This window comes from Triturus cristatus, chromosome 7, assembly GCF_964204655.1.
Source record: "Triturus cristatus chromosome 7, aTriCri1.1, whole genome shotgun sequence".
NCBI classification, from domain to species: domain Eukaryota; kingdom Metazoa; phylum Chordata; class Amphibia; order Caudata; family Salamandridae; genus Triturus; species Triturus cristatus.
The window spans coordinates 1,583,379,032-1,583,396,267 of record NC_140590.1 but is presented as its reverse complement, the minus strand read 5'-3'; the positions used below and the strand labels follow the sequence as shown (position 1 = coordinate 1,583,396,267).

Genomic DNA, 17,236 nt, shown 5'->3' with positions numbered 1-17,236 from the left:
TGCGGGACATTGGGCTGTGGTGAAAAGAAAAAAAAAATAATGATTTAAAAGTTAATTTAGGCGAGCCGTGCAGCAGAAAACAAAGGCAGGGTCGCAATGTTAAATGTGAAGCGTGCTGTGGCGCATTGCACAAAAAAACATAATTAAAGTGATGTTGCGGCGTGCAGCAATCGCTCTTTTGTAAATATAAGGCTGCCATATTTAAAGTTAAAGCCCGTTGTGGGATGCGCGAGTTTTGTAAATATAAAACATGACCATCTAATATACTGTAGCCAAGATGGGGGAGCAAGCGTGAAATGAAAACAAACTGATTGCGATCGCGGGCTGTAAGGGTGTCCGCGAGCAATGCAGCGTGACGGCTCCAACTTCGTGGGAAGTTGGACATGCAAGGTAAAATGCGGAAGGGGGTGCTTGAAAAACAAGACGCGCGGCCGCGAGACACGCTCTGTGGTGGGCTCTCTCTGTGGTAGGGGAGTGGGAGGGGCGAGCAAGACAGACGGAGCGAGGCTCGCGCACGCTTGGGAGAGCGAGAGGAAAGCCAGATGGCTCCTCTGCTCGTGCCTGTGCGAGTAACCGCACGCAGTATGCTACCCAAAAAGCTGTGGTAGGCTTTTAAAGCCCACTCACTAAATATCTCGCCAGAGCAGCACATGCGCTGGCTCAGGCGAGACCTAAAAAGGATCTTGAAAAAGACCATGATCAGGATTTCAGCTGTGATCTTGATTTGTCCCTCGGTTGCTTACCCTTCCAAAATATAAATTTACCACTATGAGACAATTTACGAATTAAGGTTTCCCATTTTCAATGTTTATGCGAGTCTGAAGAAATTTACTGTTCTGGTCTTGTGTAGCTGAAGAGGGGGTAGACTTATGTTCCATCTCCGAGTTGTTGTCTTCAAGATCATTTAGAAAATATTTCAAGTTGTAAGGATGAAAGTATTCCTTAGTCTGTCCTCGAAATATTATGATTATAGTTGCCACTTCTTGCAGACCATATTTGATGTCCCTTTTCCTTAACCTACGAGGTAGGGCCGGGAATGGTTTCCTCTTGACATTAGTAGGAGTGAAAGTCAGCGGTGATGATAATCTGAGTTATGTTGTAGGCATATGGACCATGTTTCCTTGCTTCTGTTATGATTTGTCGAGCCTGTTGATGACGAAGGCAACAACCCAGAATATCATGGGGTTGAGAGGTACAAGTAAAGTTTTTAGAACAATTATGTGGGCCCGTTGAAATTCAAGTTGTGGAGAAAAGGTAAGCTTCATCAGGGTTGGAACTAAAGTAGTATGAAATTGTAGAATATCATCCTTCTCCTATTATTCTGTTGGGCAAATAATTCTGATGTTGTCCTTTCTACCACCATTTTACAAGTCAATAGTCTAGTGTTAAAGTTACGATATGTCATGCCTGTGTTCGGGAAGTTTCTCAATTCGTGATTCAACCTCAGTAAGACAACAATCTTCTAGTTCCATACACAAGTGAAAGTCTACCCCCACCAACGAATATTAATCTAAATCAGGGTAAATTTGAGGAGTGAAGTAGACTAATTTAACAATGAGGTAATATTGATGAGAGCAAGAGAAAAGAGGGTAAAAGAGAAAGGGTGATCGATCACAGAGGAGGTAGGCAGTCCAAGTGAGTGATGTCCTAGGAATTATAATGTTATCTTCAGCCTTTCAGAAGTAACCCTCGGTTCACAGTTTTTCTCCTTCTCATGAATTTGACAAGTGAGGCAGTCTCCATTCACACCGCTCTCCCCTCCAAATGCTCCTCTACTACTCCTCTTCCTCCTCCATGCCTCTGACTAGCAATTTCAAAGCATCATCATTCCAGTATATATTGTTGTAAGGCAGTGTGAAGGGGGGAGGTTGAGAGGGTTGAGCACCAAAAGTAGTTTAGGAATGTAGGAAAGTGCCCCTTTTTGTCATGCCACTGGTACTGGTGATTTCTGACTGATGTGCACTGGGTCCCTGCTAACCAGGTGCCAGTGCTCTTTCCCTAAAACAAGGTAACATGGTTTAATTGCAACGCAACTGGCACACACATTAGCGTCCCTAGTAAGTGGTACTCTGATACCTAGGGAAAGGGTACCAAAGAGGGTCCCTGAGGGCTGCAGCTTGTATTATGCCTCCCCAAGCAATCCCCCCAAAAATTGCATGCAGCCTGCCATTGCAGACTGTATGTCATGGAGCAAAGCAGGAGTGAAAACATGACATGGCACCGGTGTGCCATGATAAAGGTACTGCATGTAATATGTGTAAGTCACCCCTAGCGCAAGCCTTGTAGCCCTAAGGCAGGGCGCATTATATTGATACATGTGAGGGCATAACTGTATGAGCTGCTATGCCCCTGTTCTGCATAGTCCAATTACTAGATGGTACAAATGAGCAGGGAAGCCATCTTAAAGTATATGTACTGGGCATTGGTCATTAGGAGTTCCCCAGCTACATGATGGCTACACTGAAACCTATGGTGTTTGGTATCAAACACCCCATCTTAATAAATCTGTACTGATGCCAGTACCAGATTTATTATGACATGCACCCCAGGGCACCATAGAGGTGCCCCTTAAAAGCCTACTATTCCTCTAGTGTACTGGCTTATTGGTATCAACCAGCCTGCCACCACAGACTAGATCTGGCTCCCTGGAGGTAGGAGCCCCGCTCTCTTAGGCCAGAAACTATGCCTGCTCCAGAGGAAGGTGGTCACACTTCCTCCAGCAGAATGGCTAGTGAATATGCATACCAAAGCCAGGAACATCAAAGCATCTGCTGCCTTTGATAAGCGACCCTGGTTTCCCCCAAACCTGGGAGATGCCATCCCCTGCCCGAGGCCCATTTGGCACCAGGAAAGGTAGAAAATTAGCATGCAATCTAGGTGTGTTGCACTACTAGGCTAGTCAAACCCCTATGTGAGCTGCCTGATGTGCTCCATGAAAGAAGGGTTCCACCATCTTGTTTTTGGTGGAATTAGGAACTCTGGGACAGAATTCTGCCGAATCTCCATAGGAAGTGGTCATATATAGGGCGTAGTGACCCCAAGAGTAAGTGTGCATTGGCTACTTCACTTTACTCACCTTAACTCCCCTAAAATCAATATTTAGGTGGCCCTCCGACACCAGAAACAACCATTCACCCGACCCATGAAGGACAAAGAAGAGCTGAAGAGCGGAAGAACTGAGAACTTTGTGCCAAACCCTGCCTGCTCCGGTCTCGGCAATTGCAAAGACTGACTCGGTCTGCAGCTTTTCATCTTCCTAAAGGCTCAGATGACTGCCAGCACTTCGCCAACCCATCAATCAGCATCTCCCTTAAAGTGGAGGAGCCAAATTCCTGCAGCCTCTGACCGCAATATCAGATTCACTCTTTGCGGACCACTGGGTCTACCAAAGCAGCAGCCGCACAGGAGGAGAACACCATGCTCCAAGAGGCCAGATCCATCTCACTACCAAGTTTAGAGATGCCAGGATCCCCAGGAGCCGCCATGCATAAATATTCGATGCACCGTACCCCTTGCAGCAGCCAAGGCTTGTTCCATGTCCAGTCCAGCAATCAGGCCTCTTCTTAAGCAACCTAATTTGGACTCTACCGACCGAAAGAACTGACCCCATCTCCCTCCTCCCTATTCCGGCTCAAATCTTGAACAAGCATTTTAACCATCATTTGATGGCACACAGAGAAATAGGGAATGCTGGACAACTCAGTTTGGTTTCAGAACCCATCATGGTACAAAAACTGTCCATATATCTGCAACAGACTGCATCAGGCGTCTAGCTGACGCAGGGCAGGCCTTTGGCCAATCCTTTTGGATCCGTCTGCAGCCTTTGACACCATCTCCCCAACCCTACTCACTGAACGCTTGCAGGCTTTGGGTATAGGAGGTATGGCCTTCAAACTGCTAAGCCTCACTCCTTACGGACAGATATCAGATGGTGATTATAAACAAATTCAAATCCGACCCTTTCTCCCTGCCATGTGGGGGTCTCAGGGATCCTCCCTGAGCCCTACATTGTTTAACCTATGCATTGCCCCTCTGGCCAGATGTATTCGCTCCTTTGGGCTACAGGCAGAGTCATATGCCAATGACACTCAGATCATGTCCTTTTCAAAAGACCCAGATGCCACAGCGGCCAATTTCAACAGTTGCATGAAGTCAGTGGCTACATGGAGGGGCACAAGGTAGTGGTGCTGATGTTTGGGAGTCAATCATCTGTATGGAACCAGAATTGGTGGCCAAACAGCCTGGGGGACACTACCTACCCCAAACTCAGCAAAAAACGTAGGAGTTATCTTGGACAGTGATCGGTCTTTGGACCCTCAGGTAAATTGCATTGTGGCAATCAGTTTCTGCATCATTAGAACCTTGTGTAAGATCTTCCCATTTTTCCCTTTCTGCACGGAAAAAGGTAGTCTTAGCACATCTGAACAAGGATGGACTACTGCAACACACCATCTGGACGCTAACAAAACGTCTCTAGCCAAGCTGCAATTGGTACAAAATGCAGCAGCAAGGCTGACATTAGACATCCCTAAACATATGTCAGTCACAATGGACTGCACAAACTTCACTGGCTTCCTTACAGAGGCGTGTCATCTTCAAAGCTATGTGCATTGGTTTTTTTTAATAACATTTTTTATTATTCGCAACCGCCTTCATACCATCATCCTTTCCATAACAGGTGCATACAATACATAGTAATATATTGCTCTCTTGAGTTCACATACAATATTATCAGGCAACATATCCATAAGAGTGTACAGTATTATCCAAGTTCCTATTTCCCGTCTCTCATTGGCTGTTAACAGCCTCCCCACTCTGGTAACTATTACCCTAAACTTTCCCCCCCAACAATATTACTACCCCCCTTTCCCCCCTATCCCTCCCCCAGTGTGCTCCCCCATCAGTTCCAGTGTCAATGTGTCGTAACTTCTAGGTACATGCCCACTTTGCGCCGTCACTATTACCCAGCCTCTATCCCCAGGGCCCCCGCGCTCTCCCCTTTCCCCACCTTTTCCGTTCCCGTCGTTCCCTCCTCCCTCTCAACGCCCTGTGGTCTAGCAGTTGGTCGGTTCATCTTCCTGGCCTCCGCCAGCTCTACGCAGCTCCTCAATTAGCGCTTCCCAAGCTCGCGCCCCCTCTAGCATCGTCTCCTTCTGAAACCTATGCGCCAGCCGTAACTTGATCACACTTTCGCTTGCCGCCCACTTAAGGAATTCGTGTTTCCATCTTTGCAGTCTAGGCCCCTGGCTAGGCTTCCAGTGGCTGGCTAACTCTTTTGGCTATTATCAAGCCTAAGTCTATAAATTTGCTTGTCACCTTATTGCGTTTTGTGCGTGGAAACCAATGCAACAAGCTCACCGCCATATCGTGAGTAAGCGTTCTCTCTGTCGCCAGTCCCAATGTCGTTAGTACCTCCTAAAGCTATGTGCATTGTTGATAAAGCACTGTATAGCGTTCGCTCGTGTGGCATCAAAACCTGCCTAATTCTTCATAGGATTTTTCTATTATTCTGGGTAGTTCATGTTGATGTTCTGTTACATCAAATTCCCTTAATTTTGGGCGGATCGACACTGCTGCTGCTTCCCCTTTAATATTAGATAATATTATTGTTGAGATCTGGTCGAAGTTCTTTAGTAATTTCATACCTAGATTCAGAGCAGGCTCTGCCCCGTATTCATTTTGAATTTGTTTCAGGACATCAGGTATTACCGCAATAGACAGAACCCCATGTGTTTTAGTATAGATGGCAGCAAAGACTGTGCCCCAAGTGGTGCAGTCTTCCAGATGTGGTGTGATCCCCATTGGTAGACAGTTTTTTAAGATTCTGGGTTTCTCATAAGGGCTAGTATTAGAGAATACTGCTACGATTTGAGTAATTTTCTGAGCTATCCAGAAAGGAATTTGTTCACGTTTTGTGGGCATTTTACCCATGACTGCGTGTAAAGTCTGTGGAGTAATTTTTAGTGTATTCCCCTGATGAGGTTTGATTTGGAATGTTTATTGGTGGTTGGACTGTTAAAGTCCGCATGACATATTGTACTAACTGTCTGTAAATTTTTAATAACTCCTTGAGTTGAGTAATTTATCGTCTGACATCTCTTCGATATCAGGATGAGGTGGGTAGCCGGCTAAAATAGGCCATGTTGCTCCTGGTCTACCTAGTTGACCGAGCCTAGTTATGTGATTGCAATCTTTTAGGGCGCCTTTAAACCAGAGCTGATGCTCCTGGTATGTGAGTGGAATTTCACTACCCTTGAAGGGAATGTATTCCTCAGGTGGTTCATCTTCTTTGAAGAAGTGAAACACATGTGTTACTGGATTTGATTCTGGGAATGCAATCCACAAATAGAATACCTCTGTCTGAAAAGATTCATGTGCCTCTATCACGAAAACTGCTCTATCACCTCTTGGTGTTAGGCCATGTTTTATATGTTTTAGAGTGATGGCTCTCCTTAAATTTAGATAGATGTTTATAACACCCTCATCGGTTTCATTTAAACCTGTAGCATTGAAAGCGGTTACGACTTGGTCAGTCGCTGCTTCAGTATTATTATCCCCGTTTTGGGACATTGTTTTTGAGAAATGTGGAACAAGTTTCAAGGAAACAAAGATAAGGTGCACAATATTTTGTAACACTGTAGCCTTCAATGTTGAACAAACCAAACAGCTAATACATAGGATTCTCGTCCTACTCCGCTATGGCGGATATTATCCCTACCCACTCCAGACGTCTTATGGAGTATTATGAGTAGGGGTCTCTGAGAAAAGCACGACTGAGTTACTTCAGCATCTAGCGTTAAATTAGTGCCTTACCAAACGTTGGGCGCCATGTAGTGTAGTTCCCATTTCCCTTATAGGCTCTGCGCATTGGCATAATATACACTATAGTTTTTGCATAGGACTAAGGTCAGTATGGTCCTATCGAGTACATTAAACTTGAGTGTGCCAGCTAACTCAGAGGTCACTAGAAACTTCTCGAATAAACAAGAAGGGATTCGTTTCTGACAACCGCATAAACATGACAACTTTGTTTCCCTTAGAATCGGAACGCGTCTCAGAATCGTGGTAACAATAGATAACCGTTTCACTCAGTCAATCGTGCATGCTTAGTTTCATCAGAGTTACACAAAAAAAGATAAGACGGGAGTTTCAATAAAAGGGATTTATTGAACAGTCTTGTTTCTCGTGTAAGAGATATGAGCTGTTACAATCATTAGACAGTAAGAAAACAAGTTACTTACCTGTAACTTTGGTTCTCCAGTATTGGTAACTTTCATAGATTCCCATAGCTTGTATCATTCCCCGTCGTCGGAATGGGAGCCTCGGTAAATAAAAAAAAATAACATACCAGTAGGTACAAAAGAGAAAGAAAGCCCTAGGCCTCATCTCATTTTGTAGCATATACCCCCTCTTTTTGTAAAAGAAACCAAAAAACATGTAACAACCAATCAGATTAGCCTCACCCCCTAGAAGCTTCCTGAGAGAGCCTCAGATTTTCGTAGCCGTTGTGCAACAGTAACTACATTTGCTGACGGCTGAGCTTTCCCAGGGGAGGAGGGTGGGCGCATGGGAATCTATGAAAGTTACCAATACTGGAGAACCAAAGTTACAGGTAAGTAACTTGTTTTCTTACTCCAGTAGTGGAACTTTCATAGATTCCCATGGCTTGTATCAGAGTAGCTAGCAGTTAGCAATAAATCACATTTTGTGACAAAAATACTGAAATAACTCTGTATCCATACTTTCATAAGAAGTAAACAGACATTGAAACATTAGTCCGTAAATATTACCAGATACAAAATGTGCAATAACAGGAAGGAGGGATAGAAGGGAAAGCTCACCTCTTATTGGAAGAGATTCCTCAGGACTGCTTGTCCCACTGCCGTCTCACTCCATGTGGAAGAGTCCAAGCAGTAGTGCTTGGTGAAAGTATGGGCACTGCTCCATGTAGCTGCCCTACAAATGTCCTTGATAGGAACTCCAGCGAAGAGAGCAGCAGATGATGAAACTGATCTTGTGGAGTGAGCCCGTACAGGTCCTTCTAGCGGCTTACCCGCCGCTTGGTGACAGTAGTGAATGGCGATGGCAATCCAACGTGAAATTCCTTGCTTTGAAAGGGGAAAACCTTTGAGGAGCATCAAAAGCGACAAAGTTGCGTAGATTTCCTGAAATCCTTTGTGTGCTGAAGATAAAATTTCAGACATCTCTGGACATCCAAGGAATGAAGAGGCCTTTCTGCTGGAGTCATAGGTGGAGGGAAAAAAGATTTTAGAACAGGTTCATTCATATGGAAATCCGAAGGGACCTTTGGAATACATTTCGGATTCCTTCTTAGAATCAGTGTCGTTTTTGAACCGTAAAAAAGATTCCTTAATAAGTTCTCCAACTCTCCTGGCTGACATTAAGGCTAGAAGGAGGGCTACCTTTCATGACAGAAATTTAAGATCCGCTCTATGAATAGGCTCAAACGGAGGTCTCATAAGATGAGCAAGAACCAAGTTGAGTTGCCACATTGGAGGCGGAGGTTGAACTGGAGGAAAAACTCTAAAGAGTCCTTTCAGGAATTGTTTGACAATCCTTGTAGACCAGAGGGAAGGGCCAGAGGCTGTCCGTCTGAATGTAGAGATGGCCGCCAGGTGTACCTTGATGGAAGAATGTGCAAGACCTGACTTGGTCAGAGATAGAATGTAGGGCAATATTAATGAGGAGCAGAAGAGAACGGATGAAGGTTCTCTCGGTGGCACCACAAACAGAAACGTTTCCATTTTGAGAGATAGGTCTTATTTGTACTTGGTGCACGGGCATGGGCTAAAACCTCTTTACATTCTTGAGGGATATTTAAACTCCGGAATTCTCGGTGCTCAGGAGCCACGCTGTCAACTGAAGTGAGCTCGGATCCGGATGCGCTACTTGGCCCTGGGACATTGTCAATAGAGAAGGAATGGGACGCAGGTGAACTGGCTGATCTTGAGAGATTAGGAGAAGCTCTGTGAACCAGACCTGGCAGCGCCACGCCGGTGCTATTAGAATCATTGTACAGGGTTCAGTATTGAGTCTTCCGAGTAATCTTGGAATCAGGGGAATTGACGGAAAGGCATAAACAAATGCACCTGACCAAGCCATCGAAAGAGCATTCCCCAACGATCATCGATGGTGATCCCTGCTTGCATAAAACCGGCATTTCCGGTTGTCTGGGGTAGCAAACAGATCTATGGACGGAGTGCCCCAACGTGCGAAAACACTGTCAAGAGTGTCCTGATCCAGCTCCCACTCGTGACAGACCGACTTCAGATGACTCAATGTATCTGCTGTTGTGTTGAGGGTACCTGGAAGATGTTCTGCTGAGAGAGTGATTTTTTTGAAGAATTGCCCATTCCCAGATCTCTTGGGCCTCCTTGGAAAGAAGTTGAGATCTCGTTCCACCTTGTTTCTTCACATAATGCATGGCCGTCGTGTTGTCTGTACGGACCAAGACAGTGGAGTTCCGAATCCTCGGAAGGAAAGCCTGTAAATCCAAACGAATTGCCTTGAGCTCCAGAAGATTGATGTGGAGAGTGCGTTGTTCGGGTGTCCAGTGACCGCTTACTTGAAGGTCTTGCAAAACCGCTCCCCTGCCTTCCAGCGAGGCATCTGTGGTCAGTATCAAAGAAAGTGAGACCTTTCGAGATATTGTCTTTGATCGTCCACCAGTTGACCGTCTCTCTCATAAGATGAGTGACTATTATCTTGTCGTCGAACGTGCCTTCCGCCTGGCGCCATTACATGTCCAGTTGTTCTTGTAAGGGGCGCATACAAAGTCTGCAATGTGGAATTAAGGGAATGCAGGATGAAATCGATCCTAGGAGAGATTTGTACAGACGGACAGACAGAGATGATCTTCTTTGCAATTGATGGGCGGAAAGAATCAGCCTTTTCCGTCTTTCCTCTGATGGGAAAGCTTTGCAACAAGTTGTATACAGAATGGACCCTAGAAACTTGGCCAACCTGGATGGAAGAAGGACTGACTTCTCTTTGTTGAGCTGAAGACCCAGATGATTGAAAAGTTGAATGCAACTTTCAACTGCCCTTGTAGTTGCTTGAGAAGATGGAGCTTTTATCAACCAATCGTCCAGGTAGGGAAAAACCTGTAGAGACTGTCTGAGAAACGCTGCAACTGGGGCCAATACCTTTGTGAATATCCGCAGAGCGGATCTGAGTCCGAAAGGCAGGACCTTGAACTGAAAGTGGCTCTTGGCTACAGTGAAGCGTATAAATCTCCTGTGGGCTGAGTGGAGAGGAACATGTAAGTATGCGTCCTCGAGATCCAGAGTTGCCATGTAATCGCCTGGATTCAGGAGACGCAAGATATCCTGAAGAGATACCATCCAAAACAAGAGTTTTTTTGAGCTCTCTCGGGTCTAAGAGAGGGTGCCATTTTTCCTCCGTCATGCGAACCAGGAAAAACCTGGACTAGAACCCTTCTCCTCGTTGGGATAGAGGTACTGGCTCTATCGCTCCTTTGATGAGCAGTTGATGAGCTTCGAGACGTAGAAGATGTAGATGTTTTGATTCGGTGGCGCGAGGGGCTCTGGAAGGTGGGAGGTGTTGAAACTCTAATGTGTGGCCAAACCGGATGATATTGAGGAACCACCAATCTGATGTTATGATCTTCCAGCCATGGAGATATTGTGATATCCTGCCCCCCACTGATGTTACCGGGGGTGAAGGAACAGTAGGCAGAGCCGGGAAGCAGCTATTGGCGTTTAGAGGTATCTCTCCCCTGACGTCTTCGAAGGCTAGCGAGAGAAAGACGCCAAATGGCCTTAGCGTTGAGAGTACTGAGGTTTGTACGACTGAAGACTGCGAATAGGAGGAGTAGCGCTGTTGGTATCCTCCTCTGCATGTTGAAAAACTTTCCTCTTGCAACCCTGAAAGGCACTTTGCAGTATTGCAATGTCCGCAGGGACCTTGCTGTGTGTGTCTTTTTTGAGGTCCTGTAGAGCGTCGTCCACATGCTTCCCAAAAAGCAGGTCTACATCAAATGGCAAATCTAAGATTTTATTTTGAACTTCAGGGCGAAACCAGGTAGCCCAAAGCCAGCCTTGCCGTCTTAGAACAGTTGAACCTGCCAAGGCGCGAAAAGCAGTGGTGGCAATGTCCATTGCGCAATCGATTATTTCTGAAGAAGACCGCTCTCTTTCCTCCAGGATCTTCTTCGCGTCAGCCTTGGAAACATCTGGCAGTTGATCCAAAAATGGAGATAAATCGCACCACATTTGGCGATCATATCATCCCAAAATTGCTAGTGCATTGGCAGCTCTAACAAGGAGGCTGAACATAGAGGAAAACCTCTTCCCCACATTGTCTAGGCGCCTACCCTCCTTATCCGGTGGTGTGGTAAGGGGCGCCGATGGATTCTTTGACTTTCTTTGAGCCGCCTGCGAGATAACAGAATCCGGTTTCGGTTGACCAACCAGGCAAGCGGGACGATCGTCAGGAGCCTTATATTTTTTCTCCAGCCGCGGAAGAACATGGATGACTGCAGCTGGAGACTGCATCACCTTTATTCCCTCACTCCATACATGCTCCACAATCGGGATGGAATGGATGGATTTTCTGTAAGGCTCCTTAAAATCATAAAGAAAGCACTCCGATTGTACAATTGGAATGGGAAGGCCAAACCTCTTGGAAGCTCTTTCCACAAGATTATGGAAACATCCAATGTCTGCTGGAGGAGAATCTATAGGATCCAGTGATAGCGAAGCAGGATCCGGAATGAAGTATTCGTCCCATTCTCAATCCGGATTCGGGACCTGTTCGACATTCTGATCATTATCTGAAGAATCATCATGATCATCATCATTATCATCATCATCATCATGCACAGTGACGATATTCTGGCGACCTTCTATTGGCTCCGGCTCCGGAGGTTGAGGTAATTGAGGAGCCACTGTAGCCGAAGAATAGGTTGGACGTGGTGGCGGCGGCGGTTGCATTGATTGCTGATCAGAGGTTTGAGATGGAAATCTCCTTTTATAATCTAACATGATTTGAAAGTCGCTAATAAGTGAAGACGGCATGGCTACCATGCCCTGTTGTGTTTGCTCTAGAGGTCTAACTCGTGGAGGGTATTGTTGTTGTTCCAAGTAATAATCGTCAGAATCCGAGTCGTGGTATTTTACTTGAAGTTGGGATGGACTGTACGCATCCCCATAAGAACCTTCCCTTCCTCTGAATATTCCTCGTCCAAGAGTAATGCCGGAGGTAATGGTGTAACTCTACGCGGAGATGTCATTTCCGGTGTGATTTGGTGTCTTTTTATAGAAATTTGAACTTTCTGTATCGTCGACGAGCTAGGCGTCGTCAGTACCATCGTAGATGTTGTCATCGACATCGTCGCCACCATCGTTGACGTCATCATCCTCGACGTGGTCAACATAGTCGACGACATTGTGACATGTACCTGTAGCGCCGAAGTAGTCGTCAGCGAAGCTCTCGACGACGGGCCAGTCGATGGAGCTGGAATCGACGCCTGGTGAATCTTAGATGCCGTCGTCGACATACCTGATATGGTTGTCGACGACGGATGGATTTTCTTCTCAGATTTTCCCTCCTGAGGTACATATGCTGGTTTCTTGAAAAGTTTTGCCTTTTCAGATGGTGGAGAGGAAACAGAAGGTCCATGGCTCACCTTCTGAGTAGAAAGTACCTCAGGAACTAGTCCCTCCCTCTCCTTTACACCTCGGTGAGGAGATTTGTTGGGACTGGGCCTGTCAGACCTATCAGAGGTCTTTTGTAAGGCCTTGGTAGGAGGTTCAGTCGAAGTTGAAGGGGAAGACCTACCCCTCGTTTTAGACCTCCTTGAAGATGTAGCGGAGGAGGAATCTTCACTGTCACTGGATATTACTTCCTTACGTGACTTCATCTTCTGTAACCAGGTCAATAGACGTCCTTCCCTGTCTCTCAGAGTCTTTGTAGAGAAGGTCCTGCAGATCTTACAATCAGTGGCCTTGTGTTCAGGGTACAATGAATAAATGCAGTCTTTATGCTTGTCCTCAATGTAAAGTCTTTTTTTAGAAAAAGTAGCACAGGCTTTAAATAAAGCTTTCTTTTCCTTGTCTGACATCCCGAAAAGAAAAAAGATGAAATCCAAAAGTTATAGAGAAATCTGAGCAGAGCTCAGTGGAGACTCCCTTAGCACAACGTGCAGTAGAATATCTGAGGCTCTCTCAGGAAGGTTGTAAGGGGTGAGGCTAATCTGATTAGTTGTTACATTTTTTTGGTCTTTTTTACAAAAAGAGGGGGATATGCTACAAAATGAGTTGAGGCCTAGGCCTTTCTTTCTCTTTTGTACCTACTGCTATGTTATTTTTTTATTTACCGAGGCTCCCATTCCGACAACGGGGAATGATACAAGCTTTGGGAATCTATGAAAGTTCCAATACTGGAGTAAGCAAGATATAATACGCACAGCGTAAGCAGTAAGAAAAAATACTGCAATAGCATTGTCTTTTAGCTATAACATTCATAAATACACACATAAATAACAGGCTAAAACGTGAATACTCGTCTGATGCTTCTAAATAGTTCTACACCCCAGTGTACCTAACCTAAGTGTAGTACGAGGTAAGAGTAAGTGGTGTTTTCTATAGTATGGTATACACTAAATTTGTATGCCAAGAGTCCCTCTAGGTTCTAGTCAACTCCATACCTTAGAATGAGAGAGGTGGGAATCTCTTTCCGGGACTCAAACTCTAACACCCCGCGAAGAATACTGGAAGCTGGATTCTCTGCGAGCAGGGATGACAGCGTCTGGTCAGTGCATCAGACCGTGATATGGTCTCTTCCGAACTTGCCGTGGCGAACCGTGCAGTCAAGTCATGCCGTGCCGTGGTTTGCCATGGTAAGGGAAGGTATATTTATACCTGGAAGGTGCTTAGGAATGCTAGCATTGACAAAGTCGGGCAGAGGAAGAAGTCATGGATTAACCCCTAAGGAATAGTAGTTCATGCATAATAGATGAGTTCTTGGAGAAATCAATAATCCTAGCTAGGGAAAGTCCTGATGGCTTAAGGGTCTGGTTTCTAAGAACTCTTTGTGACGTGGGATGGATGGATGGATGGATGTAGGTGACCATGCCTGTATTTGGATAGCATGGCTAATGCCTAAATAAGGACTGGGATTCTATGCCTAAATAAGGGAAATGTGAATTGTTCCTATATAAGGACATGATTCAGGGAATACTATGTACGGGCATCTAAATCGAAACACAAACAGCAGTCCACAGTGTCAGATTGAATGCTAGGTTTGTCCAAAATGGAGAAAAGTTTTTCCTCGGATAAATGTAAAGTCCTTTTTTCAAACTTCCCTACTTAAAGGCGCTAGGCTCATCTATTTGGTGCATCTTTCCTGTGCTCCACCAAGGTCGTCCTCAAATCATGTTTGGGACTTGGTCTACCACAATCATTGTCTTATTAATTTGTTTCTCTTTTTAGAAATTGAAATGGGAGATTGTTGTGTTTGACTAACTGTTTTGGTGCTTCTAAATTGGTTACACATTTTCTGTAAGTTAAGCTTGCATGCTCTGTGCCACACCTGCCAGGGGTTGAGATCAGGTTTATATTACTGAATCTTCTGTCTGGGCCTTACCGGATGGTGTCTATTACTTGCAGTGGACACCACTCAACCTCAACTAATAATTCCTATTCTGACATGCATGAACAAAAACTACTAGCATATAAAACCCACAGCTTTGATCACACATTTTTAGTGTGAATATGGTATTTCTCCTGAAGGTTTAAAGTACTACCCCTCAGATAGGTATTTAGATAGCAACATAGAATGTAGCAGACTGGACTAGGCACGTAAAGTGAAATAAAGTATAACCATCAGACGGATGGAAAAGAACAGTGCAGATTCAAACAACAATTATATTTTTAACACATACTTCATGTACATTCCCATTCTAATTTTACATTTCCTCAATGCTGGACACAGCTACATAACCAGACCATCTATGCAGTTTTAAAGATATTCAAAAGACCCAAGATTTGTATACCACTTGGAGAACCCAATAGACTATTCCCATTCCATTTACGAGCCACATGTTTGTAAACAAAACACTGAAATGTTATTCTAAATAACGACTAAAGATCTTGATAATGCATATGCACAAACTGCAATAAGTAAAGTATCATTCATTCTTTAAACTAACTTTTAGCAGATGTAACGACTATACTTACATCAGTCTGTAAAAGTTTATTATCCAAAGTTAAAAGATTATGAAAATTCGTCATCCAAGTCTCCATGTTATCTTCAAAAAATTCTGGGAGATCCTAAAAGAAATGTTTTAAAAATAGATTACATTGCACATCATGCTGCCCTAAAGAGCATACATTAAAAAAATAAAATAAAAAATATTACCTGGAAGTTTAAACTGTGGAACAGTTTTGCTATCAAAATGAGGGAAGAGAAGAGCACCTTCAGCGCACTGGCATCATTTGCATGAGTGTTGCAGAGTTCGATGGTAGCCTAAAAAACAACAACAAATAACATTTTACATGGACATGGTCTCCACATTATACTCCATACTGTAGAGATGAGAATGAAGCAGTGCCTTTGTAGGTTTTGTTCTGCGATTACTGTGATTTCCTTTGTGCAACCTCCCCATTGGTAGGCAAGTACTTACCCACCTGGGTGTCACAGAACAGAACCAGGCAAGACAAGAGCTTGCACTGTAACTTACAAGGTTCCTACAATGACTATCTGATCATGCAAGAACGCTGAACCATATACAGGACTTGGAAAATTAAGGTTTGGATTCTAAAGAGCAAACCAAGGTAAGCATGTACAGTGAAAGAATGGAAGTCTATGCTAGAGAACAAGTATGTATTTACTCAGTTTAGTGAGGACCCAAGAACAATGCGGCTATCACAATTTCGATGTTATCTCACTGTGGGAATAAGCATCTATTCCACGAAGGGAGACCAAACTGCCTGATAACTACTGAGAATGCACAGGGATGGCCCCGTTTAAAGTGGAGGGGAGAGGAGGGAGAGAGGTTATTCATCTGTCCTTCCTGTGGTTACCTACCACACATTTACCTTAAAAGAGGAGAGTGGTGTAAGAAAGTGGCTCTGTATATACTGTACCAAAGTAAGGTTCAGTGTGTACAGAGTCCTCAGTCCCCAGAGGTTTGGCAGAGGCTAAAGTTAGATATACCCTTACTCTCTAAAGTGGTAGCTTGGTCGAGCAGTATTTCCAAATAGTCATGTGATGTGAGACTTTTAAAAATGCGTGCGCACTGGCACTTGGTGTTCCGCTTCCTCGCCGTGACCAAGGCTATTCGCCGAAACATGTTGGAAAAATGGAAGCCTTTCTGTGCAGCATATCCCTGAATAAAGCTGCTGTCCCCAGAAATGGTCCTCTGTGTGGTTTTCATTGGTGTGATGAAGTGACGGGCTGCTCCGTGCCCGCCTAAAGAGGCCGCCCTAAAGGGTTGGAGGCTCCTTACTCAGAGGTTTTTTGCTTGGATTGAATAAAGGAGCATGACCCCCTTGCTGCAGTTTGGAAATACGAGAGGTAACGCAAATGTGCAAATCAACTGGCAGCGCTGGAAGGAATTTGAGGAGGAGGATTCCCTACATCAATCGTTCTGAGGACGTGAGCTTTTGACAGGGAGTGACAATACTTGGCATTACGCTTAAAATATAATTTCCGTGACTAAGCACCATCTGGTTTTAATTGACATCAAATGCACCGGCACAATGCAAAGAGCAAGGAATTAACTGCCAGAACAATGCGAACTGTTCCTTGAATTATCAGAGTTTATCTATGTGTCCTGGATGCATTGTGGGAACTGTATTTCCAAATAGTCACGTGATGCGAGACACTTTTAAAAATGTGTGCGCACATGCACTTCGTGTTCCGCTTCCTTTCCGTGACCAAGGCTATTTGCCAAAACATGTTGGAAAAATGGAAGCCTTTCTGTGCAGCATATCCCTGAATAAAGCTGCTGTCCCCAGAAACGGGCCTCTGTGTAGTTTTCATTGGTGTGATGAAGTGACAGGCTGCTCCGTGTCTGCCTGAAGAGGCCGCCCTGAAGGGTTGGAGGCTCCTTACTCTGAGGTTTTTTCCTTGCTTACTTTCAATAAGTAATAGACTTTTAAATGCAATAGTTACAGTTATTGCAATAGGCAACACAAGTTAAACACAATTATAACATTGAGCTCAATAGGAGTTTTTAAGTAAAGGCAAT

General features: G+C 44.6%; 1 protein-coding gene across 2 annotated transcripts in view; it reads right to left on the bottom strand.

Moving 5' to 3' along the window:
- The window catches only part of CSE1L (chromosome segregation 1 like), a 458,899-nt gene that overhangs the window by 334,005 nt on the left and 107,658 nt on the right, over positions 1–17,236 (bottom strand). For both annotated transcript variants that reach the window (XM_085619429.1, XM_085619430.1), the window contains exons 7-8: positions 15,403–15,510; positions 15,222–15,314 (exon numbers count right to left, since the gene is read on the bottom strand). In XM_085619429.1, coding sequence (XP_085475555.1) covers positions 15,222–15,314; positions 15,403–15,510 — 201 coding nt within the window. The remainder of the gene's footprint in view (positions 1–15,221; positions 15,315–15,402; positions 15,511–17,236) is intronic.